This window comes from Vipera berus (assembly GCF_964194415.1).
Source record: "Vipera berus genome assembly, chromosome: 9".
Classification (NCBI taxonomy): domain Eukaryota; kingdom Metazoa; phylum Chordata; class Lepidosauria; order Squamata; family Viperidae; genus Vipera; species Vipera berus.
In genome coordinates, this window is record NC_138212.1 from 4,759,925 (window position 1) to 4,786,593 (window position 26,669).

A 26,669-nucleotide genomic window follows, 5' to 3' on the forward strand; every position below is an offset into this window, starting at 1 on the left:
ATAAGAAGAGATACCATAAAATAAAACCCATGTTTGAATTAAGCTTGGGGTTGAAACCAGGAGCCCCTTCCAGCTACTGATAGCCTTCCTTAAAAAAAAAAAAACCTCCAAAGGAGCACTGGAGCCCTTTTATAACTAACACTTTTCATTTGGAAGTATACAGGTAGTCCTCGTTTCACAACCACAATCCAGCCCCAAATTTCTGTCGCTAAGCGAGACGGTTGTTAAGTGAATGTTAAGACCTTCCTTGCCCCAGTTAAGTGAATCAGTACAGTTGTTTAGTAACACGGTTGCTAAGGGAATTGGGCTCCCCCACTGACTTTGCTCAAGGATAGGCAACCTTGGCTCTTTTATTACTCGTGGACTTCAACTCCCAGAATTCCTCAGCTAGGCATGCCTGGCTGAGGAATTCTGGGAGTTGAAGTCCACGAATCATAAAAGAGCCAAGGTTGCCTACCCCTGCCCTAAGGGGATGCTATAGCTCGGACAGACAACAGGGAAGAGGAGACATGAAAAAATAGTGCATTAAAGTGTTGTAAATCACACGCAGGTGACCACAGGGTGCTGCAAGTGGTCGTAAATGCGGGCTGGTTGCCGAGTGTCCCACATATGGTCATGTGACCATGGAGTGGGGGTGATGGCCATCCAAACTTCAAATCTGGGTTATAAGTAGCTTTTGGGAGGTCGGCCGTAACTTTGAACAGTTCTCCAGCTAGCAGGGAGTTCATCTTTCAGAGGTAGGCAACCTTGGCTCTTTTATGACTCGTGGACTTCAACTCCCAGAATTCCTGAGCCAGCATGGCTCAGCTTGGAAACCTCTCCCTTTCCCCTCAGCACGGCTGGCTCGGGAATTCTGGGAGTTGAAGTCCATGAGTCATAAAAGAGCCAAGGTTGCCTACCTCTGACTTGGCTTGTCAGAAGGTTGCAAAAGGGGATCACGTGATCTTCAAAGTTACAGGGGCACTAACAAAGTGCCTTAGGACTGGTCCTCACACTTACGGCCATCGCAGCATTCCCCACAATCATGTGATCACAATCTGGATACCTGGCTTGCATTTGTGGTGGTTCAGCCTCCCAAGGGCCACGAGTTCTCCATCTGCAACCTTCCCGGCTGGCTTCTGACAAAGTCAGTGGGGAAGCCAACAGGAAAAGTTGCAAATCACGGTCACCTCATGTCTTACTTAATGATTATATTGCTTAACACTGAATTTTCCGGTCCCAATTGTGGTTACACAGTGCTGAGGACTACAGAAGCTTACCTCATTATAGCTTCTTTCTTTCCAAAAATGTAGCCTCCAGCTAGTAAGAGACTGGCCAGGTCTAGCTGTTGCCATACTTATTCTAGAATAAACCACGCCTGAATCTACAAACTAATTTACTACAGGGAGTATGTTTCCCTGCCTTGCTAACCACCGGGATCATTCTCACATGGACAGACCACTAACAAGCAACTTGGACAAATCCCCTCCCTGCAGATTCTCACATCTCTGCAACTTTTCACCTGTTTTGTATGTTCAAAATGTTTCGCAGGAGCAGGATTGGTAAGAAACATGGATATAAAGCCAGAGAAAGTGCTGCATTTTTGATGCCTGTCTAGAGCCGGTCCTTGGCTTATGAGCACACTGGGGGCCAGAGTTTCCGTTGCTAAGCGACACAGTTGCTAAGTGAGGCACACTTGATTTTATGATACTTTTTGCCAGTTGATAAGTGAATCACTGCAGTCGTTAATGAATCACATGGTCGTTAAATGAATCCAGCTTCCCCCTTTGACTTCACTTGTCAGAAAGCGGGCCTGAGAACGTCACAAATGGGGATCATGTGATCTGAGACGCTGTAACCCATCGTAAATACGTGGTAGCTGTCAAGCACCCAAATTTTGAACATGCGATGGGGGGGATGCTGCAGCGGTTATAAGTGCGAGGACCCCATTGTAAGTCACTTTTTTCAAAGTGCCATCGTAACTTTGAACCCTCTCTAAACAAACGATTGTCAGTTAACGACTCTTTGTATTTCTTTTCTGTCCCAAAGCAGAGAAGCCTGCAGACTGGAGAACATTGTATGCAACTTCAAAGCACCGTCTTTGCAGCAAAAAAGTTTCCTGCAAATAGTAAGTAGCACTTCGCCCTCGAGTCATTTGGCAACTTTGGCAAAGCTTTACACACAGGATCCCTTAAGGCAAGGTGGTGGTGATGGGAACAGGCCACTCTGTGTGCTGAGAGGCACTGCCTTACGGTGTCTGAAACAAGCAGCCACAAATCCTAGTTGTAGGGTTGCACCAACAACTCCCGCCCCCAAGATCTGGAAAATCCCAGGTCTCCTGATCAGGCCTTTTCTGCACCTCTGTATCTCCCACACATTAATTTCATGCTTTGAACGAACACGCTACCTTCCCTTTCCGCGTTACACTCTGCAATTCACCCACTTGCAACATTGCTGGCAAAAATCTGTGCCGTCCACTTACGGCCAGAATTTATAAAAGATCAGCAATGGAAGAAAGCCACATATCAGTTTTGCAAATAGTCCCCACTTGCTCTCCTATCCTACCTCCCAGGGTTGTTGTGAAGATAAGAATGAGAGGATCAACACAATGCGCTCAGATCCCGGAGGAAATGGGTGCATACTTTGAAGTAGATGGAGGGTTGGGGGAAGGACAGTGGGAAGGTGGGGTATAAATGCAACCATTTTATGTTTGCTGGGGCATATTCATCTATCCATTATGGGTGTCCAACCTTGGCGACTTTGAGACTTGTAGACTTCAACTCCCAGAATTCCCCAGCTAGCATGGAGAAAGAATGCTGGGAGTTGAATAAGCAGGCATATACATAGAATGAAGGCTACTGCTAAGCTTGTAAGCCGCCCTGAGTCTTCGGAGAAGGGCGGGATATAAATGGGATTAAAATAAATAAATAAATAAAAAAGTCTTGAAGTTGCCACGGTCGGACATCCCTGCTCTATACGGACACAGCCCAAACATTAAAAGAGATACAAGAGTTGGAACTTTTCCTCTCTTCCTGCAAGTCTCCCAGAACTGCAGTCCTGGGAATTGGGTTGCCTTCCAAAGTCCCGCGTGCACTTTCTCTGCACGCGCCTCTCCTGTTTGGGCAGGGCAGGGCCAGGCTCGGCCATAAGGTCCTTCGGGTAACGTTTTTGCTACGATCGCCCTGTGCACCTCCTCGAAGGATCGCGCACAATCGCGGGCTAAAAAAAACGCTGTCCCCGTTGACTTTAGGCCAGGGGTCTTCAAACTTGGCCCTTTTATGACTTGTGGACTTCAATTCCCAGAATTCCTCAGCCAGCATGCCTGGCTGAGGAATTCTGGGAGTTGAAGTCCACAAGTCATAAAAGGGCCAAGTTTGAAGACCCCTGCTTTAGGCAATAAGAAAGGGGGAAAAGAGAAGAGCAGGTGGGAAAACGCAACGCATGCACACGCACACGCACGCGAGAAACCCTCACTCCGAAGAACGACCTCATTCCCACGTTGCCAAGCACACTCGACTCCCGATTTCTCGCCCGTTCTTGTCCTGTTGGAAGCGTTTTCTGATTGGCCGCCGACCTTAGCGACAGCCACCAATCAAGCTGCACCATGATGACCTCATTCTTCGGCCGCCCCAGGTCAGGATTGGCTGCTGTTGGTCCCGCCTCTCTATCCCCACGTGGGGGAAAAGGGATCCCGGTCCGGACGCTGATTGGTCGCGGCGTTGTCGGCGCTGGCTCCTCTGTTGCTGAGGGGAAGTGCAAGGGCCCGGCCGGGACAAGACAGGCCAGGAGCGGACCGCCGGTAAGTTGATGCATATGCTAATGACATGCAAATAGGATTCAAATGAGCCCTCCCGTGAGGAGATTTCTGATGGGAACGAAGTCTACCTTCCCTCACCTCAGGAGTTGTACTTTGCAGTCCTACAGGGGGGAGGGGACGGACTCGAGGTAACCCGCATAGCCTGATGGGAGTAGTAGTTTTCCAATAGGGAAGTCCCCAGGAAATCGGAACGAAGGGTCGCCGCTGCGGACTACAGTTCCCATGGAATCCGCGCGCCGGTTCTGGGCTTGTTCAGGAGCTCTATTTCCTCAAAGCATGATGGGTGTCCTAGTCTTTTCGCTCTCGCGTCCTTCCACTTGTCCGGTCCTAAGCGCCGCTCCTGAAGATTTTCGCTCGGGCGAAATATCCGGCGCCTCCACTTTTCAAGAGCCACGGTGCGCGCTGCATCTTGGGAGTTGTTCCCCCGTCTAGGAGAACTTCCTGGTTTCTTCTGTAACACTTTGTGGGTTCCGAGACTACTACGGCCGTGAGGCTTTGCGCGCGCCCCAGCAGTTCGAAGACGGGAATGGCTTTGCCCTGGTGCAGCATGGGAGTTGGTGTCTTTTCTTCCTGAGGGGTGTCATTCCCGATAGGAAGGATAAGGTGCAAAATTACAAGTCCCACAAAGTCGGACTCTCTCTCTCCTTCACCCAGCCTCGTTTCGCGGTACCTTCTGGGAATTAAAGTTTTTTCTGGGCGAGCAGAACTGTTTAATCAGCTAAAGGAGGGAGCCCTGGAGAGACTACATGTCCCATGAGGCTTAGAGTAGGTTCCTTCTTCCTGTTCGCCTTGCGCCAGGTAAACAAGTCTGTCTTCTGGCTCCACCTCTTCATTCCTATTGGCTACTGTATGTTAAGTTTCTTCCCCTCCTTCCCGAAGTCGCCTTTTCACAGGTTACTGTAAGTGCTCCTCTCCAGGGAGGGGCAGGAGTCCTTTGAACGGCGCAGCCCTCCCTCTTCAGCGCCGATAGGCGGCGCTTGCTGTCGGTCTTGGGAGGCGGTGCACGGGAAAGCAGCCGTGAGGCGTCGTTGGCTGCGGCGAAAATCTGTCACCGAGTTGTGGGTGCCGATTGGACGGCTCTTCCAGCTGGTCCAGATTCATTCACCATTTTGTCTGTTGGAGTAAAAGGGGCTCGGAGGGGCCGAGAGGGGCTCGGGCTGGACCATCGGGGGGGGGGGAAAGGGAGGGGGGAGTTGAACTGTTCCAAGATTTCCTGGATGCAGACTTTGGCTCTGCTGAAGCCCTCTGGAAGAGGGGGAACCGTTCAGGTAAGGGGGCTGGGAGGTGCCAACTTTAACACCCCCCCTCCACACACACACACACACTAAGGCAGGGCGGGGGGGGGGAAGGGAAAGATCTGCAGAAGGAGACATCTGCCCCCGCAACCTTTCAAAGTAGGAGGAGGAATCCAGGGCAGACCCAACTTTATGGATTTGTTTCCCCCCCACCCCCACCCTCAATTATGCTGGGGAGGTACCAACTCTGGCACCCGGGGCATTCCCCACTCCCCACAAGTTTTAATGGTTCGCCCCAGAGAGAACCTGCAGAGCTGGGACAACCCTTCGGCCAAAAAAAAAAAGGTGGGGGGGAATCCAGGAGCGCCCCCAACTTTGCCCTTTTCCCCATCAGAATGCAGGGGCTGGGTTGCGTGTCTGTTTGCATGTGTGTGTGTGCGTGAGAGAGGGAGAGAGAGAGAGAGAGAGAAAGCGAGCGAGCGCAGGCATGTTTATTATGGGATGGCACCGAGGAGGCAAGGTTCCAAGCTGAGACCCAATACCAGTTATTATGGGATAGAGAGGGATTGACAGGAAAGCTCTGGCCGGTGCCTGCCTGGAGCAGGAGTGGGACGGAGAGGCTGGTAAGTAGAGGAGTTGCATAACATGGGAGGGTCTTCCCCAAGTGCAGAATTGGGGGAGGGGGGAGAGGGGGGAAGGGAGAGAGGGAGGGATCCATAAAGATCCAAGAGAAGGATCGCAGCTTTTGGAAAGCATTGAAGGTGGAGTGGGGGGTGGGGGGAGAAAGTGAGCAAGGTCACCTGCTGGAGGAGGGGATTCAGGGTTGGCTTTTGAAAGAGAAGGGAGGAGGAGGAGGAGGAGGAAAGATGGCACAAGCTAAGGCGGAGAGCAAGAATAAGACGGTGACTCTGGAAAATCCCTTCCGGAGATTCTCCCACCAGGGATTTTGGGGCTGGGGGAGTCGGAGGAGGTTGGGAGGAGGAACGCGAGGAGGAACGCTGGGGCTGGATCATTTGCAAGCCTCCCTAGTTGCAAGGAATCTGAAGTCGATGCCAAGGAGATGTGTGATGTAATGGAGAAGGAATGCCTCTAAGCATACACAGAATTCTGGGCATTAAAATAAAGGCAAGGCTCAGGCCGGACACCTAAGGAAAAGGGGGGCAAGGAGACTTAACACATGGAACTGATTGGAAGCTTAGAAGGGCCATTGGCACCACATCTGCCGTCCTTCACAAACAGCAGATCTTTGCAAGCTGGAAGGAGGAGGTTTCGAGTGATAACAATATGAATATTGTAGAGTCAATCCTTAGATTGCTTTTTTTCCAGGAAGACTCTGTCTCCCCCTCCCCCCGTCGGCTTTTTTTTTTTGAGGTAGGGTGGGGAAAAAGGAAAAAAAATTGGCCTCTGTCTCTACTTGACTATTCTGCATTCCTTTGCACCCTCCTCTCCTCTCTGGCCAGCAAGGAGACAAGAATTCAGGACTCTTTGGGAGGCCTCCAAACAGTTCTGTATTCACTTCCCTGCTGTAATTTACTATCAGAAATGAATTAAGTTCCTCCAGTATTGCCTATAAGTTTAAGCCTATAAAATTTAGAATCTTCTCGGTTGGGCTAAGGTTGATAGTGAATGGATGAGAGAACATTGAGTCAATGTGCTTTGCTAAAGTGTGAAGAAAATGGCTAGGTTTGAGCTATTTATTTTTTTCTCATCCCTTTATTATCTTGACAAACAAATCACGACAAGGAACACATCCAACACACATTCCTTCTCTTATTTTTCCCCACAACAACAACCCTGTGAGGAGGGTTGGGTAGAGAGAGAGGGACTAAAGTTACCCAAGCCACCCAGCCAGCTTTCTTGCCTAAGGTCAGATTAGAACTCACCATCTCCTGCTTCTTAGCCTGGTGCCTTCACCACTAGAGCAAGCAGACTCTCTAATATTTATGTATATTATAATTAATATTGGAGAAAGTAGTTCACTCTTTGGGACTTCATTGAACTCCAGGGATGTCCTTCAGCAGAATCACCAGTGTTAAAGGTCACATTTGTTTCTACCTAGATGCGCGCGCGCACACACACATACACACACACATATACTTACATACATATACATATATATATACACACACACATATACTTACATACATATACATATATATACACACACACACATATATATATACACACACATACATGCACACACACACACACACATATATTATATATATATATATATATATATATATATATATATATATATATATATATATATATATATATATATATATATATATACATACATACATACATAAACACATACATACATACATACATACATATATAAAGGTGTTTCTGCATGATTTAAAATGTAGCTAAAGATTGGCTTCATATCTCATACTAAGCCATTGTTTGCTTTACTCATGATGCAATAAGCTACAGTGGATGGATGGTAAGCTGTAAGTCATGGTTTGTAACCAGAAAGGCTGGGTTCAGGTAGACACCAAGCTAAATCCACATTGTTGGGATATTTTGAACATAATAACAATGGAAGTTGTAATCTCTCCTGTACTTACATTGTCACTGAATTGGTATCTAATATTAAAATTGCTGGAACTCCTGATGTTGAATAAAATAGAACTCTCTCTCTCTCTCTCTCTCTCTCTCTCTCTCTCTCTCTGTGTGTGTGTGTGTGTGTGTGACCTTATTTTTGTATCATTTATTTAGCACATAAATCCCAGATTTATTTTAAATTAATTCTTTGCTTCTTTCAGGAGAAGTAAGTGCCTAGACCGCCACCTCTCCCTTTAGGATGGGTTTACATTTAAATACAAAAAACCCCCACCCCTTTGCCTGCATATAGATATTATCGCATAATGTCTTTTTGTATTTATATATAACGTGTAGTTTGTTAAAAGTGTGCATCCTTATTTATTTCCAGCTCCCAGGCTGGAATTGAGGCCTTCTTACAGTTTGGAGTTTAGAAAGTTCAGGATAAGGAATTCGATGAGGATAACAGACACAAAGCGAAGAGGCATTGAGTCCTCCTTAGAAGTGACAAACAGCCGAGGAAGTACATATTTATTAATGAGTGGTTTATGGCTCAAGCAGGGAAGTTATTTTGTTCACATTTCAAAACACGTCCACTTTAAAGCCAAAATTTCAGACTTCTTGAGCTCGAAGGATTAAGTTGATGATTGGAGAAATCTGATTACAGGGGAGTGGTGGAACGGAGGATGGCCCCGTAACCTCCTTCTTGTCTTTTCCTTTTAGCTCCCTGAGTCTATGCCCAGCCTGGGAGGAAGATGAAACCGGTGAGAAAGGTGGCCAGTTCCTCCTCTTCCAGTAGCAGCTGCTGCAGCCGCTCTCCACCCTCCACCCGAGCCAAAACTCAGAAGCGCAAGACCGCCATTGACGAGGGCCCCACGCTTGAAGAAGGAGCAGAAGAGGAGGCGCCCGATCAAACCCCGGCTTTTGTGGGTGCCCGGCGCATGCAAGTACAGATGGACCCCAGCCTGAGGGACTTGGCCGGAGCTCACGATGACCCCTACAAACTGCCCGAAGGTGAAGCACAGATGGGGCCCGAGGCCTGCGGGACAGAAGCCTCCTTGAACCGCAAGACGGCTACGTTTAAGTCCCGGGCGCCATGCCGCAAGTACCCTGGGGGTGAAGAATCGAACGGCAGCGAGAACGTAGCCATCGCCTCGGAGGATGAGCCTCGCCGCTGTCCTTCTTCCAGCACGGACACAGCCAGCGAGCACTCTGCGGATGAGAATGACAAGGGGGTGGGAAACATGTGGGCGATGCCCCCCAGCGCGTACGACCTGCGCCAGCTGCGTTCCCAGCGGGTGCTGGCTCAGCGGGAGGGACTCTTCCAGCCAGCCATTGTGAAGCAGGTCAGGCGGGGGCAGGACTTGGGGGTGCAGTTTGTGGCGGACCGGGTCACAGCGTATTACGAAGGGGCCCTGGGGTCTGCTGCTGTAGATATTGTGCTGGACGCTACCCCTCCCCCTGGGGCTTTGACCGTGGGTACCCCGGTCTGTGCTTGTGTGGACCCCGAGGAGACAGCTTACCAGGAAGGCACGGTGGTGGAAGTCAGTATCAAGCCCGCTTCCTACAAAGTGCGATTCAACCGTTCGGTGGTTCTCCCTGGAACTGCCAGTGCCACCTGCAAGGACTCCGCCTGGGTGCCCCGCTCGGCCCTGCGTCTTCTGCGCTCCCCATGGCATTCTGACGATCCTTCTGAAGGCAACAAGCCAGCCAAAACGACAACGCCGTTGCCAGAGCCAGAGGAAGTAGCTCTGTCTCTCTCGGGCCCTGAGCCCAAGCAGCCCGAAGACGCCGAAGTATCCAAGATCAGTGCTGGGGTGCGGGCAGAGGAGAAGTCCATGGTGGTGCCACCCCAGATCCTCTCCCCTCCGAAGTCGCCAGCCTTCCCTCGCCTTCCTGAGCAGCGGTCGCCCTTGCTGAGTCCGGAAGCCAGCGGAAGCCGCAGCAGCAGCGTGATGTCCGTGGACAAGTGTAGCACGCCGGGCTCCTCTCGCTCCCGCACACCTCTCACCGCCGCCCAGCAAAAGTACAAGAAAGGGGACGTGGTGTGTACCCCCAACGGCATCCGCAAGAAGTTCAATGGGAAGCAGTGGCGCCGACTCTGCTCGCGGGACGGCTGCATGAAGGAGTCCCAGCGGCGGGGTTACTGCTCGCGTCACCTCTCCATGCGCACCAAGGAAATGGAAAGCCTGTCGGAAGGCCGAGCCAGTGGTTTGCGGGAGGGCAGCGCTGAATTTGACTGGGACGAAACTTCGCGGGACAGTGAGGCCAGCAGTGCCCGCGGGGATTCGCGACCTCGGCTGGTGGCTCCTGCCGATTTGTCACGCTTTGAGTTTGACGAGTGTGAAGCTGCCGTCATGCTGGTGTCCCTGGGCAGCTCCCGTTCGGGCACCCCATCTTTCTCGCCGGTCTCCAACCAGTCGCCCTTCTCCCCCGCCCCCTCCCCCTCCCCTTCCCCTCTCTTTGGCTTCCGTCCAGCCAACTTCAGCCCCATTAATGCTTCGCCCGTCATCCAGCGGGCCACCGCTCGCAGCCGCCATGTGAGTGCCAGCACCCCGAAGGGAGTCGGGGGTGCCGTGCTGAGCCCCGAGATGTTGCACCACGCCACCTCCCGGGAGCGCCATCATTCGGGCATCAGCTTTCAGACCAACCTCACTTTCACTGTGCCAATGAGTCCCAGTAAACGGAAAGCCGAGTCTCACCACAGCAGCACCACCTCGGCGGCCGACTTCCACAAGAACGACAGTCTTGACTCGGGTGTGGAATCCATTTCCCACACCCCCACCCCTTCCACCCCTGCGGGCTTCCGGGCTGTGTCGCCTGCGGGCGCTGGGTCCTTTTCCTCGCGCTCCCAGCAGGCCTCCCCGCTCTTGCTGGTGCCCCCGCCAGCTGGACTGACCTCCGATCCGAGCCCCACCGTGAGGAGGGTGCCTGCCGTGCAGAGGGACTCCCCCGTGATTGTGCGCAACCCCGATGTCCCGTTGCCCTCCAAGTTCACAGAGAAGCCGCTGGAGAGCCGAGGGGGCAGCCCAAGGACGGGGAAAGCCGGCTCGAAGGAACACCTGGCGGGCAAAGGGCAGTTGCAAATGCCGGTGCCCATTAATGTGGGCCGAACTCTGCCTTCCAGCCAGCCTAGCGTAGCATCTGTCCCCGAACAAGCCCCACCTGTTTTCAGTGTGTCCTCCCCTTTTCAGCCTGTGGCCTTCCACCCCTCCCCAGCTGCCCTCCTGCCTCTCCTTGTCCCTGGAGAGTACACCAGCCACCCGACCCCCAAGAAGGAGATCATCATGGGACGACCCGGAACAGGTAAGCTTTGGCCCTTTCTCGGTTCCCTTGAGTTTTGTCTTCGGGTGTTGTTGCATTTGCCTCTCTGTGTTTCTTTCACTTTTTTTCCCCCACATCCCTCCGGCACAAAATTAAACAGTCTTTAACCAAACTGCAGAGGCTCTGGGGAAAGGAGCGAGGGCTCTATGGCCATTTGCCGTGGCCAGCTCTCGCCAGGGCCCACTCACGATAGCCAACTTGCCGCAGGAGAAAGAGTTACACTAATACAGGGGTCTTCCAACTGGGCAACTTGAAGACTCGTGGATTTCAACTCCCGGAATTCCTCAGGGGGCTGGCTGAGGAATTCTGGGAGTCGAAGTCCACGAGTCTTCCAAGTTGCCCAGTTGGAAGACCCCTGCATTAATATCAACGAAATGGTGGAATGCTTAAGGAGGAACAAAATGAAATTTTTTTTGGTTTATTTTAAATAATTAAATTGAATGGCTAAATTGTCCCACGGCGAGTTCTCCTGTGACTGCAGCTAGTTGTCCCGTTCTGAGGTGCGGGGTTGGGGCGGGGGGGGGGGTTAGTGTAGCTGTGTGGGGGGGGGGTTACTCGGAGGAGTCCCAGTGCAAATGCCTATTTGAGTTTCCATATTCCAGCTACAGAATTCCGAGCAATTGCTTTTTTTCTCTTTTTCCTTTTTGGCATAAGGCTTGTCCAAAGAGCCCATAAGAAGCTGGAATCTTGCTTGGGTAGTCATAAATGACCAGGAATACGTGCTGGTGTCAGCGGCATGAAAAGCTGGGCTGATTTCTTTTGCCCAAAGCCAGAAAAAAAAAAGCAAGCCGCTCGAGGAGGGAAGCTTATTTTCTGCAACTGAAATAGAATTGCAGTTCTGCATTCCTACTCTGTCGGCCTCAACAGGCTATTAATCTCTCTTTTTATTTATTTATTTATTTTTTTAAAAAGCCTGGTTTTCCTTAGTGGATTGGATCTTGGAGAGCTGTTTATAAAAGGTTCTCTTGCCCCCCCCCATCCCTCAAATCTCCGTACACAGCTTTGGGCAATCCTTTTGTTTTTCTCCTCTTATAAACTATCACTTAACACTAGCCTCCTCTACAAAGGCGGTTGAGAGAGTAAGTACGTTAACTATAGCAGAGGTCCCCAACCTTTTGGGCACCAGGCACCGGTTAGGTGCAAAGAGGTTTTTCCGCGGACCGGAGGGTGCGTGGTTTTGTGTGCTGCCTGCATCTCGCGGATGGGGCTTTGCTGGTTTGTGAGGACCCGTTGGTTGCTGGCATGATGTGGCCTGGTACCAATCCACGGACCGGGGATTGGGGATCCCTGAACTATAGTAAAAGCTGGAGGATGGGTGGGTGGGTGGGAACAAGGTTTCTCTTCCAAAACCTGGGACTTTAGAGTTGCTACACCCTGCTGAAGTTGTGATATTAGAATTATTTGTTGGGCGACAGTTTTTCAACGCTCTCCTCCTCTGTCCAACGGAAAAAGGAAAGACTAGGTAAAGGAGAGAATATTGATATATCGATGAGAGGAAAACAATTTTTAAGGGGGACCAAAACTCCATTCTCGGGAGAGTGCTCCTGATGAAAAGTCTCTGCAATCCATCATCCAGTTGCTTCTGAGAATAGCTTCCAGATGGTTCCAGGGAGCTGAGTGTGAAGTCATCTCTGTTGCTCTACTCACTCGAGATTCCGGCTATGTTACGTGTAAAATAATCATTCGATGGGCCTGTCCGTTCCAAACCTCGATCGTGGTTTAATAGCGCCCAGTCTCCAAGTTGGTATGCTTTAACACGACAGACGCTGTCATGGTGCCTTTTAGTAAGAGAGATTTTAAAAACTGAGTTTAATTCTTCTGCCAGGTTTACTCTGGACTCGGATTGGCTCTTTATCCAACTTCCTTAATATCGTAAAACAGGGGTCTTCCAACCTGACCCTTTTATGGCACGTGGACTTCAACTCCCAGAATTCCTCAGTCATAAAAGTCATGAAAGAGCCAAGTTTGAAGGCCCATGGCGTAAAACCTATTTGATGAGTGTAGCATTGGTGTATTCAGAGCTCAGCTGGATTTTTTTATCTTTGGTTTCTTCCGTTATGATTGAAAGCAGGACCCAAAGAAGCCTTTTCTGCCTTCCAGAGATGACAGAGGGAATTCCCCCCCCCCAAAAAAAAATACAATATATACGATACGGGAAACGAATGTCTTGGGATGGTTTTGTTAGTTTTCCAGGTCGAGTTGTTTGCTTCTCTGTTTGCGTTTGAAGGAGATCAGAGTGACAGTTCTATGGGTGGACATGCTGGGGCCCCCATAGCCACTTGCAAAGCGAAGAAAGCATCCATGCTGGTTAATGTTTGTTTGTTTGGGTAATGAAGGGCCAAGGAAATCCATTTGGCTCAGTATCTGTCATAGGTTAATACTGAAGACCTGTAAATAGCAATCCACCAGGGATGAAGGGCAATTCTCTTTGGCTGGGAAAGTTTTTATAAAGTGAAAGGTGATTGGATCTTTCAGAATTTTCTTCCAGGCCATTCATAGGGTGGCTAGCCAATATCTTCCTATGCTTTATCCCGCACAGAAATCTTTGGCCAGTATGGTGCTCGCCGATAACGGTTTTGCCAGTTTGGTTGAGGTGCCAGACTAGAAACTGGGAAACCATGAGTTCTAGTCCCACTTTAAACACACAGCCAGCAGGGTGTCTTTGGCCCAATCACCGGGAGACTGTGAGTTCTAGTCCCGCCTTAGGCGTGAAAGCCAGCTGGGTGATTTTGGGCCAATCACCGGGAGACTGTGAGTTCTAGTCCCGCCTTAGGCGTGAAAGCCAGCTGGGTGATTTTGGGCCAATCACCCGGAGACTGTGAGTTCTAGTCCTGCCTTAGGCGTGAAAGCCAGCTGGGTGATTTTGGGCCAATCACCGGGAGACTGTGAGTTCTAGTCCCGCCTTAGGCGTGAAAGCCAGCTGGGTGATTTTGGGCCAATCACCCGGAGACTGTGAGTTCTAGTCCTGCCTTAGGCGTGAAAGCCAGCTGGGTGATTTTGGGCCAATCACCGGGAGACTGTGAGTTCTAGTCCCGCCTTAGGCGTGAAAGTCAGCTGGGTGATTTTGGGCCAATCACCGGGAGACTGTGAGTTCTAGTCCCGCCTTAGGCATGAAAGCCAGCTGGGTGATTTTGCGCCAATCACCGGGAGACGGTGAGTTCTAGTCCCGCCTTAGGCGTGAAAGCCAGCTGGGTGTCTTTGGCCCAATCACCGGGAGACTGTGAGTTCTAGTCCCGCCTTAGGCATGAAAGCCAGCTGGGTGATTTTGCGCCAATCACCGGGAGACGGTGAGTTCTAGTCCCGCCTTAGGCGTGAAAGCCAGCTGGGTGATTTTGGGCCAATCACCGGGAGACTGTGAGTTCTAGTCCTGCCTTAGGTGTGAAAGCCAGCTGGGTGACCTGCCAATTATCTTTTCCCAGTCTAGGAAGGAGTCTGTGGCACTTCTGAAATCTTGCCAAAAGAATTGCAGGGATGAGGTCAGGCAGTTGCCAGGAGTCAACACAGACTGGAAAGCCTACGCACTTACACACACACACACACACACACACACACACACACAGAGAGGGAGAGAGAGAGAGAGAGAGAGAGAGAGAGAGAGAGAGAGAGAGAAACATACTCCAAAGAGCACTACTGTAATGCTTTCTGGAACTTATATTAAGCTGTGATCCAATCTATTGAAGGAAACCAGATGAGAGAAAAGTAGCAGTGTGAAAGTTCCCTTCTAGAAAGACCAGTGCTTTGATCTGCCTCCTGTTACCAGCAAGGAAAAGCTGTTGTATCCTTTGCTGGTGTGTTCCCAATTCCCCCCCCCCTCCCCCCACTTTTTTTGTAGCATCTGGAGCCCTTTCTGATCATTGCTGTAAAAAAAACCAGTGTAATTTCCCACCCTTTTGAGGCCAGAAATAAATAACGGAAGCATTCAAACGACAGGCTTACCCAAGTTTAAAAGTTTAAAAGCCTAAAAAAAAAAGAAATCCAAAGAAGAAAGGGGAAAAAAAGAAGTCCTGCCAACATGTGTTATGCAGCCACATCTGTTGCAGCCCTTCGGTTTCCAAACATTTCATGTGGTTTCTCTGCCGGATCAAAAGGTTCCCCTCTACTGCATTGGCCCCTCGTTTTTTTTTTGTGGGGGGGGGGAGAGAAAAAAAAGTCTCAAGGAAATATAACCTGTTAAAAGACCAGGACTGTGAGATGAAATGCATAGGGTTGGAAAAGGAAGGGAGGCTTCTATCTGCCCACATGAGGGTGAACGCATGATGCGAGGGAATAGTTGGGACGTTCATCTATCTACCCAATCCTCTGTGGGAACAACAGGACACTTGAATCAGCCAGCAGCATGATAGCAGAGTTTTCTGTAAGTGCTGGATATTAAAAGTGCCTTTCTGGTATGGCCTTTTTTTTGTTGTTTTTCTTTTTCTTTTTTTTTAAATAATCGGTGTACGTGGGCTGCTGCCTCTTGAGTGTAAGCCAGCTGGAGCATCATGCAGGACACGTGATCGTGCAAAGAGTGGTGCAATGAGGTCATGAAGATCTGTTTATATGGCCAAGTGTTTCTGGAGGACGAAGCTCACCTCTCTCTCCTCCGCCCCGGTACAGCTCCAGGGCTTACAACCACTCCCCCCACCCTTCCTGGCTTCAGAGTAAAAAAAAGAAAAACAAAACCCATTTGACAGCTGTGTGTGTGTGTGTGTGTGTTCGTGCGGTTCCACATTTCAGCTGTACCGCTAGTCCTCGACTTACAACAGTTTAGTTTAGCAACCGTGCAAACTCATAGCGGCACTGAAAGAAGTGACTTATGACCATTTTGCACGGTTACGACCGCTGCAGCATCCCCGGGGTCATGTGGTTTACGCTCGGATGCTTGGCAACTGACTCACATTCATGACGGTCGCACTGTCCCGTGGTCATGTGACACACACACCTTTTGCGACCTTCTATCCCAGCAAAGTCAATGGGGAAACCAGATTCACTTTAGCAACCGTGTTACCAATTTAACAACTGCAGGGATTCACTTAGCAAAGAAAAGTCGTAAGATGGGGCAAAACCCACGCAACAAATTTCTCACGTAGCCAACATAAATTTTGGGCTCATTTGTGGGTCGTTAAGCTGATGACTACCTGTCTATAAATGGCAACTCTGAATTTTGGCTCTTGGTACTTTCCATGTAATAGAACAGTGGTTGGGGATACAGGGCGTCCTTGACTTACGACTATTTATTTATCGACCATCCAAAGTTACAGCGGCTCTGAAAGAAGTGACTATTGCAGAATCCCCATGGTCACAGGATCAAAATTTGGGTGCTGGGATCCGGTATGAGGACTGCAGCATCCCAGCGTCATGGGATCACCATTTGCAACCTTTCCAAACAGCTTCTGAGAAGCAAAGTCAAGCGGGGGGGGGGGGAAGCCTCATTTGCTTAACAAATGTGGGACTCACTTTAACAACTGCAGTGATTCGCTTAACAGCCATGGCAAAAGAGTTGTACAGTCGGGCATGTCTCACTTAACAACCATCTATAGGAAATGACCAGGCTTGAGCGTCAGATTCGTCATCTCCTACATCACCTTGCTGAGCCCAAATGTGGTCATATGTCAGGGACTACCTGTATGGGGAGGTATAGCCCACTCATGTGTGAATGCTCCAAGTCAGGGAGAGTTGCCATGTGCCTTACAGCAGAGGCCCCCAACCTTTTGGGCACCAGGGACCCCCGGTTCTGTGGAGAGAGGTTTTTCCGTGGACCGGAGGGTGCATGCGTGGTTTTGTGTGCTGCGTGCATCCCGTGGATGGGGCTTTGCTTGTTTGTGCGGACCGGTTGCTGGCATGACGCGGCTCAGTACCGGTCCACAGACCAGGGTTTGGGGACCCCTGCCTTACAGACTACTGAAATAAAATGGAATTTGCTAATGCATTTGCTTATTTTGGAAAGCTGGTCATTTCTTGCAGAAAAAAGATAAGCCACCGAAGGAAAAATCATTAAAACAAAATGTGTGTGGCTCGCCTCCCTAGACATACATTGATCTTCTCCAGATGTTCGATGCTGTGGGGTTGATCACAGATCGTTCTCCAAATGATCATCTGGAAACCCCCAGTAGTTGTGGGTCCTCAAAATTTGGTCCGGAGGTCTAGCCCTCTGCTGTGCTTGCTCCTTCTAAGCCTCCCCCCCACCCGCCCCAAGATGTGCCTGAGCATCTATCCTGTTCCCAATCTTATCAAAAGCTCTTTCTCCTAACAAGCTTCACAGGTAAAGCACCGTATCCCCTTTTTTTAAAAAATGGGATACGATAGCTTGTTTGCCACTAATCCGACTTCCTCAATCAGTTCAGGAACTCTGACTTCGGATCTATAATCAGAGGATTATTTGAGTCCTGGGAGAGAGAAGATTGTATAAAATTATGCTCCAGGACAGTGTTTCTCAACCTTGGCAGCTTGTAGATGTGCGGACTTCAACTCCCAGAATTCCCCAGCATTCTGGGAGTTGAAAGTCCACGCATCTACAAACTGCCAAGGTTGAGAAACACTGCTCCAAGGACGCCCAGGTTTTACATACTGTTGTGTGTTTGTGTGTGTGTGTGGGGGGGGCGGCGGATAGGAGAGCATCTCTGATCTGCTGAGGAAAGGGGTACATAGTTGGGGAGAAGCTCGCAAGCTAAGGAACTGCGGCATGTGCTTTTCCGATGCCTAAGGTTGGGCTCCGGTTTCTCCTTCAGCATCACATGTGCAGGTTGCCGTCTCCCGGCAACTGGTAACCAAGACTACCGTCTCCCGGTTGCTCGGAGCCCCATCTCTATTTTTATCATTGATGGGAGGGATCTGATCCAGATTTTGTGTGGGGAGGGGGGGTGCGCGTTCTATATGGTTGCCTGTGGCTTTAACGCAAGGGAAGGACTTGATTTTGGAAAACTCGCCCCAAAGGTACCAGCTGACATTTCCACATCCTCATGTGGAATGGACTCGCTTGTATGTTCCCCCTTAGCATCACAACAAAGATGCCTCTCCTGCACGCGCTGCCTTGCCGGGAACGTTCCCACATTTTTGCCTGCGTACAACTCTTACGAGGGTCTTCATCTGACCCTTTTGTGAAGCAATTCAAGTAAATTTAGGGGCCCTTGTTTGCCCTGAGTTTCACGTCCCCAGCTGGAGTGCCGGGCCATGTATGACTATCCCAGTTACAGGCAGTCCTCAACTTACGACGATTCGTTTAATGGCCTTGCTCAAAATTGATTGCAAGAGTACAGGCAGTCCTCAACTTACAACGGTTCATTTAATGACCGTTCCAAGTCACAACGGCATTGGGGGGAAAAAGTGACATGGCCGTTTTCCACATGACCATTGTAGTGTCCTCGAGGTCACGGGATCAAACTTTGGGACGCTTGACCACTGGTTCATATTTATGACGGTCGCAGCGTCCCCGGGTCATGGGATCCCCTTTTTGCGACTTTTTGACAAGCAAAGTCAATGGGGAAGCCAGATGCACTTAACAACGGGGTCACTAATTTAACAACTGCAGTGACTCGCTTAACAACTAGTGCGAGAAAGGTCATAAAACGGGGCAAAATTCACATAACCAATTAACGACATAAATTTTGGATTCAGTTGTGGGTTGTAAATCGAGGACTACCTGTATCTTCAGAAAGTAAAAATGTGACTCAGTGAGAGGGAAGCATACACACACAGAGAGAGAGAGAGAGAGAGAGAGAGAGAGAGAGAGAGAGAGAGAGAGAGAGAGAGAGAGAGAGAGAGTTGTATTCATGTGATTAAAATTCAGAAGAGCTTGGAATTACTCCAGTTCTATGGCCTGGAACTTCTCTGGAGGGGAGATAGGTTACATAAATAATGGGCATGAGACTAAAATAATGAATGAACGATGACACTGTAGCCAGCCCCTTTTGGTCACACCGGTTAGCCCGGGGATGGGGTTCTGTCAGCTTGCCAACGGCCTGTGACACTTGTCCCAGCTGCAGTTTGGCAGCCTTCGCACATAGCTGTAGCAAAGATCAGCCAGAAGCCCAATTTGGTCCCTCCTTCGCTTGGGTTGTTTCACACCTTACAGCTTTCTCCATCTGTCACCGAGCATCTCTGGACACAACTCAGCGGAGGGCCCTTCCTGATCCCCGGGCGGGCGGCGCTTTTTCTGAGATGGGCAGAAAAAGCGCAACCTGGTTGGGGTTTTTTTGAACCATTAGGACAGGGGTAGGCAACCTCTGCTCTTTTATGACTCATGGACTTCAACTCCCAGAATTCCTGAGTCAGCTGACTCAGGAATTCTGGGAGTTGAAGTCCATGAGTCATAAAAGAGCAGAGGTTGCCTACCCCTGAATTAGGAAAACACTACTTGGCTCACAAAATTAAGCTTCTTTGGGAGGCCCATGAAGAGTTTGGTGCAGCACGGAGGTCTGCTGTGTTCTCTTGTGACTCTTGTAAATTTTCTGTGAAATTTCTGCCTGGTCTACTGGCAGTCTTCGACTTACGACAACAATTGTGACCAGGATTTCTGGCACTGTGGCCGCTAAGTGAGTCATGCTCAATTTTATGACCTTCTTGACGTGGTTGCTAAGCAAATCATTGTGGTCCTTAAGTGAATCGTGCAGTTGTTATGTGAATCTGGCTCCTCCCATTGACTTTGCTTGTTGGAAAGGTTGCAAATGGCAGCCACATGACCCAAGGATGCTTCAACCGTAGTAAATACAAGCGTCCATGTTTTGATCATGCCACCATGGGGATATTGCAACACCTGTACATGCGAGGACCGATCAGAAGTCACTTTTTCAGGGTTGCAACTTCGAAAGTATGTAAGTTGAGAATTACCTGTGTACCTTGCCATACACAGATAGGTTAACCTGTATGGTTGTCTGTTGTGTGGATGAGATTTGAAAAGAAGGATTAGGAGTATTCCAGTATCTCAGGGGCTGCCCCAAAGAAGAGGGAGTCAAGCTATTTTCCAAAGCCCCTGAAGGCAGGACAAGAAGCAACAGATGGAAACTAATCAAGGAAAGAAGCAGTCTAGAACTAAGGAGAAACTTCCTGACAGAATAATTAACCAGTGGAACGACTTGCCTCTAAATTTGTGGGTGCTCTTAAGGAGGCTTTTCAGAAGAGATTGGACAACCCATTTGTCTGAAATGGTATAGGGGTTCCTGCCTGAGCAGAGGGTTGGACTAGAAGACCTCCAAGGTCCCTCCCAACTCTATTCTGTAAAAGTTCAGAAGAGGATTAAGGGTGACATGATAGCAGTCTTCCAGTATCTGAGGGGCTGCCACAGAGAAGAGGGGGGTGGGTTTGACCTATTCTCCATAGCACCTAAAGGCAGGAGATGCAGCGGTTGGAAACTAATCAAGGAGAAAAACGATCTAGAACTAAGGAGGAATTTCCTGACGGCGAGGACAAGTAACCAGTGGAACGTCTTGCCTCCAGAAATTGTGGGTGCTCCCTCACTAGAGGTTTTCAAGAAGAGACTGGACGGCCACTTGTCTGAGATGGTATAAGTGGGCAGGGGGTTGGACTAGGAAGATCTCCAAGGTCCCTTCCGGCTCTTTTCTGATTGATTGATCGCTTGTGTGACCATCTTGCAAGAAAGAGAAGGAAGTTCAGGTTTCCATGAGTTGCCTGTATGTGGGCGGGATGTACCTTGTGGAGCAGGAGAGAGTGTGGGTGTTGTTCTTCGTACATAGTTGTCATCCTCTCCCACCAAATCGTGTCCACTCTCCCTCATTGTGCCCCAGGGATAGTACAGTGTGTGCTGGGAGTGGTGTGTTTGTCTCTCCCCCACTCCCCATTTAACAATGGGATTCTCGCCCAGGCCCAGACTGATCTGGCCAGGCGCCCAGATGTAGTGTGTGTATGTGGGGGTGTTCCTGTGTGTCTCCTCGCTTCACCTCATTGTCTATTGGCTGCCTGGTAGGCGCTGGGGGGGCCGCTGGCTGTATCCCACCCTCCCCCAGACATGAGCAGAAGCAGCATTGAGTCAGGCCTGTGGAGGATGAGATTGTGATGCTAAGGGAGGAGGCGAGTGTGAGTCATAGGGAGAGCAGCACGAAGTGGAGGCCCCGAAGGAGGGAGGCGGAGAGGGGCATATATCACACAACACCCAGACATTTGACATCCAGACATTCATCGTTCCCTCATGCATACACTTCTGTCCCTCACCACCCTGCCCCAGGGTAGAGAGATTATCCCAGGAATGCATCTGTGCTGCAAGCTTTTAATCCCAGCTAGGCTGCCTGCCAGCAGTAACTGCTTCAATTTCTAGGAGCGAGCAAGAAACAGGAGTGACTCTCATTCAGTGGCACGTACGGGTGTGTACACACAATGGGCTTCCCATTTCAGGATCTCTCCCTTCTTTCACACACCTTGCTGAGCCCAGTGATCTGTGCCCAAGCCAGGTGTAAAATAAGGGTGCTGGCCTGCAGGTGTGTGTGTGTACACAGCCAGCCCGGCGCTCACCTTAGCATGTGCAGACAGCTTTGAGTGTCAGCCGATCTGATGACCCAAACTCAACCTTGAACATAGGAGTGTAAACTTAAATTAGCCTTTATTCAGATTCAGAAGTGTTATCCGCTGGCAGAGAGGCAGAAAATTCCTTAACATGCAGAGACACACACAAAGAAAAAGGGAAGGAATGTGTGGGGAACCTGTATATGGTCCATGCCATTGAATGCATCTCTTTCTCTCCCCCCCCTTTGTAGTATTTTTCTCAGCTGGCTGAGCCCAGGAAACATAGTACTTTCTCAGGTCAGATACAGGTAGTCCCCGATTTACGACTGTTCGTTTAGTGACTTGTTCAAAGCTACAGCAGCAACTGATTTATCACCAGTTTTCACACTGATGAGTTGCAGCAACCCCCAGGGTCATGGGATCAAAATCCGGAGGATTGGCAACTGGCATGTATTTGTGGTGGTTGTAGTGTCCCGGGGTTATTTGATCCTCTTCTGCAACCTGGCCTACAAAGTCAAGGGGGAAGCCCGGTTCACTTACCAACCATCTGCAGTAATTCACTTCACAACCGTGGCAAGAAAGGTGGGAAATTGGGGCACAACTAACAACTGTCTTGCTTAGCAACAAGAAATTTGGGGCTTGTTGCGGTCCTTAAGTCCAGGACTACCTGTAAAGTATTGGAGGTTGCATTTGACCGGAGGTGGCGGCCTCAGTGGTTAGCCTCGACTGAGCTTGGATCTTAAGACTGGCTTTGTATATAGCGCGGTTTGGGTTCTTCGATGTTCAGAGGAAGTGCTGCTTCAAGTCACCGGGTTTGTTCAGGGCGTCGTCGTCGTGTGAACCTGTTGCCAGGGCTCGCTTTAATCTCACCCTCTCCGACTCATCCTCTCCAGTTCTGCTTTTCTGCAGCTTGTTCTGTTTTTCACCATTCTCCCCCCCCCTCCGCCCCGTTTGTGTCCCTTCTTTTGTTCCCCCCCCCTCCAGCTTTCCCCCCCCTTCCCCCCCCCCCGTCTAAAGTTAGCCCTGCTTTGCCCCTTAGAATAGTATGGAGCTGGAAGGGACCTTTGAGGTCTTCTAGTCCAGCCCCCTGCTCAAGCAGGAGGCTCGCCCTTCTTCGCCACTCCATAGTTCAGGGGTCGGCAACCTCGGCTCTTTTATGACTCGTGGACTTCAACTCCCAGAATTCCTGAGCCAGCATGGGGGAACTATGGCCCCTTCATGACTTGTGGACTTCAGCTCCCAGAATTCCTGAGCCAGCATGGGGGAACTATGGCCCCTTCATGACTTGTGGACTTCAACTCCCAGAATTCCTGAGCCAGCCATGCTGAAGGGAAAGGGAGAGTTTTCCATGCTGAGCCATGCTGGCTCAGGAATTCTGGGAGTTGAAGTCCACGAGTCATAAAAGAGCCGAGGTTGCCGACCCCTGCCATAGTTGCTCTCCTGCACCCCCTTCTTCCTTCCCACGTCGCCCCCCCTTTTTATTTTTTGCTGTTTCGCGCCCCCCCCACGACCCTCCTTTCCCTCTCACCTTAGCCACCTCCCTCTCCCCCCCCCTTTTCAGGCGTCGTCTTTCCCTCGTCCATCCCCCCCCCCCTTTCCCCCGGGCGTGGTCTCTCCCTCTCCCAGGGTTCTGACGCGCGAGCCCGAGGCGGTAGAGTAGAAAAGACGAAAAGGGGAGGGGAAGGGGGGGGCGCGCGAAAAGAAACGAGCTGGAGTAAACCGCAGCCAATAGGCTTCTTCTTTGTCCCCGTGACCCGTCCTCGTTTTTGCATATGACTGACATTCCAGCGGCGGCCAATGGGAGGCCGCCTGGTGCGCGGGTGACGGGAGAGAAAAAAGGAGAAGGGGCCTCATTTGCATGTGAATGACCCGGCGTGGAGGCAGCCAATGGCCTGCGGAGGGCTAATTGGGCATGCGTGACGGGGCTGGCGGGGCTGTGTGTGTGAGGGAGGGAGGGAGGGAGCGTGAGCGAGCCAGCCAGCCAGGGAAGGGAGGGGTGAGGAGGGTTCGGGCGGGGGGCCGCCCTTGTTCGTAGCCCAGAGCGGCGGGGAAAGGCGAGGAGGAGGAGGAGGAGGAGGAAGAAGAAGGAAGGCGGGAGAGGCAGTGAATGGTGTTTGGTTACAACCGGAGGGGACGGCGCGGCGGGCGGAGCAGCAGCGACAGCCTCCTCTCTCCTTCTCTTCCCCCCCCCCCCGCCAAGAGGCGCCGCCACCAGCAACCGCCCGCCTGTCGCCGACAGCCGCGACAGCCCAGCGGAGGGGCGGCGGAGGGGACGGAACAGCCGGACAACTTGGAGCCCGCGCCCTCCCCCCTCCCCTCGCTTTCTGTCTCCCACGGCGGCTCTTCCCCCTCCCTCCCCCCCCCCGCCGCGCTTGCCTCCCTTTCCTCGCGCGCGCCCTTTAATCCTGCCAGGCGACGGTCGCTGCTGCTGCTGCTGGCGGGGGGGGGGACGCAGCGTCGTCGTCGTTGGCTGTTCCCTCCACCTCTGCTCTTCTGCTAACCCCCCCCGTCCTTTCCCCACTTTTTTTTTCCTGGGGGGACCTTTTCGCGCTGGACGAAGAGGAAGGGGCGCCGGACGGTCCTTCTTCTTCTTTTTTTTTGCACAGATTTGTGCCCCCTTCTGACCTTTGAAAACTTGGGCTGCCCGGGCGTACGCCCTCCTTCTTCTCTTGCACGCCCACAGCCTTGCAACTACTACCACCTGGCTGGCCTTTCTTCATCTCCTTCCCCTAAAGATGCCTTCTGACTTAACCCAGGCTGCCCACCAGGCTGAGACCCAGAAGAGGGGCTGCTTCACCTGGGATCGGAACAGGCCATAAGGAGAAGACTGTGGCCCTTTTCGGCTGTTTTATTGCAAGGTGGTGGTGGTGAGGAGGAAGACGAAGAGGATGAGGATGGTAGCCGGTCTTTAGAGGGTGGACCTCCAGCGGGCCTGCTTTCCGCATGGATCCAGTTACAGGGTGCCCCTGGCCCCGAAAAGCACCGGCTTGCTGACCTCGCCACCGCACCTTTAGCCTCCATCCGAAGCTGCCTGCTGCGATTGGCCTGGGCCACGCCTCCTCACTCCTGGGGAGGGAGAGTGGGGGAGAATGGTCTCCAGACAGGTTCGCTGAGAGACATCATCTGGCGCCTGGCGATGTTTTCCACAGAGAGACCCCCGGCAACTTTGCCCCCTTTGCCATCCAGGGGGTTAGGCATGTTCGGTTAGTGCCTTTTGGGGTATCTGTGTCTGGATGGAGAGCGGGAGGGCCATTGCTGGGTTGAGCTGCATCCCTGTGAAATGGTGGGATGCGAAGGCGATAAAAGAGCCCCCTAACCCCGGAAAAGGATGACCTTTAACCTTGGTTGTGTCAGGTCATGGTTTGTCTGCTGTTGAATATTGTGCTGAGAGGGCTTGAGTTCTGTGGAGTGGAAGAAGTGGGGAGTCGGTGAACGAGCCTCCTCAGAGTATCCTAACCATCTCTCAAAAGCTTGATAAACATACAGTGGGATTGCATTCTTTATTCGAGGCAAGAAGCGAACTTTGGATGTAAGGTTTCGGCTTATTTTTGCTGTCCCACAATGGGCGTTGGGATCCTGTTACCCAGAAATTTCCCAGATGAACTTTTTTCTTTTTTTTTTTTAAGAGAGGAGATGTGATTAACGGAAGTTTTTAAATTCCAGTGGGTCAGGATGCTGTTAGAAGCGCAGTGGGTGAAAGTAAAGTGACAGTTCTGTTTGAATGTGCACATGGCCATTTGAAGTCCCTCCTCGTCCTGGTGGATGTGATGAGAAAGAGGCAGGGCAAGGCCGGCGCAAACTTTACTTTTGATTTTGTGCCGTTCGTTGACATGCGGGATTAGATACTGTTTCCCCTCTATAGAAGCAAAGTTGTCCATAGGTTGCAGGATATAGTTACGGATACATAGCTTGTGACCCAAGTGGGATTTGAATCCAGGTTTTAGACAGTTGCTTTGTGTATTTGTAAACTCAGACAGATGTGGAAGAGTGTGTTTATTATATACCGGGACTCTTAAATGTTGTATTCAACCTGTATAGCTTCAGACTAGTCCCCCATGTGTGCAGTATTTTCTTGGTCACCTGTTTTGGTAGTTTTTCTTCACTTGATGTGGCTTCAATCTCAGAAGCTTAATCTTTGCTTGAGGGATAGTGTGCTAGGACTGCTGATGGCCTCTGGTTGTTATATTTAAGATCCTTGTTTCTTGGGGGGGGACAATGTTTCTTGTCCTCGTTTCTACTCACCTTCCTTCCTTGCTTCCTCTCCCCCCCCTTTTAATTCTTTCTCCTCCAGCATAGGGATGTGGTCACCAGCTGAGGACAGGAAGCAACTGAGCCAGCGCTTCCCGGCAGAGTCCGACCACGATGCACTCAGTGCTTTTAATAATTGAGTTAACTTTACACGCAAGTGCAGGTGGGGGAGGGGGGAAGCAGCGTAGCAGATCCATTAGGGACTACAAGGAAGGGAAGAGGAATGATGGGAAAAGAGGTATTTTGATCGGTAGGTAGTAGCGTGTCCCCTTTTGGGACACGCTTCTCCCCCCCCCCCCAAATTTAATGACTAATGCAAAGTTTTAGTTTTAAGCAAGTACTTAAAAGGGGTTTTAATCCTCCCCCAGGAAACAAATTATAGATCAATCTGTAGCAAAGGTGATCTAAGTCCCTTCAGTGGTCAAGCTGCTTAGTTGTGTATCTCAGTTCCTGGCAGCAGCAAATTAAGAAATTTGGAAATCTGCCTCGTTATCTCTTGCGTGATCTTTTGAATGGAGATGCCAAGACTGAACCTTTACGCCTGCAAAATACTTTGGGTTTGTTTCCTAACCTTTCTGTCACTGAAATGCTAAGGACAGAGGCGTCCTTGTGCTGTGGAGGCGTTTAACCCTTCAGCACCTCCTTTTAGCACTCTGTAATCCCTAACCCTTCAACGCTAGTCTCTCCTTTTGCTTTCTCTTTGGGTCGTTCGCGTCCGCTTGGCAGTCTCTGGGAATCGGACACCCTTCCCTCCCTAAAATGTGATTGTTGCAGCGTTGCTGAAAGCTTCTTTATCCAGCTCCGTCCCGATGGGATGATTGATACCAGTTGCGGCTCCTGCTCAAACCGAAGGCTCTTATTGCTGATGGATGATTGAAAGTCAGTGTGGCTGATCCGCAAAAGCTACGCTACATTCAGTGTTGGGTTAAGGGTTGTTTTTTTTTGTTTTGTTTTTTGTTTTGTTTTGTAAACAACGCAGTCGTGGTCTGTTGCCAAGATGCAAAAAAACTCTTGGTCCGTTCACACCTGTTGCTGCGTTAAGCTGTAGTTTCACAGTTAGGGTACCTTGACAAGTGAATGCCGCTTAT

General features: G+C 50.5%; 1 protein-coding gene across 2 annotated transcripts in view; it reads left to right on the forward strand.

Moving 5' to 3' along the window:
* Positions 1 to 3,727: 3,727 nt before the first annotated feature.
* CIC (capicua transcriptional repressor) overlaps positions 3,728 to 26,669 on the forward strand; it is a 46,921-nt gene continuing 23,979 nt past the window's right edge. For both annotated transcript variants that reach the window (XM_081334971.1, XM_081334972.1), the window contains exons 1-2: positions 3,728 to 3,778; positions 8,302 to 10,884. In XM_081334971.1, coding sequence (XP_081191097.1) covers positions 8,334 to 10,884 — 2,551 coding nt within the window. In that variant the 5' untranslated portion in view covers positions 3,728 to 3,778; positions 8,302 to 8,333. The remainder of the gene's footprint in view (positions 3,779 to 8,301; positions 10,885 to 26,669) is intronic.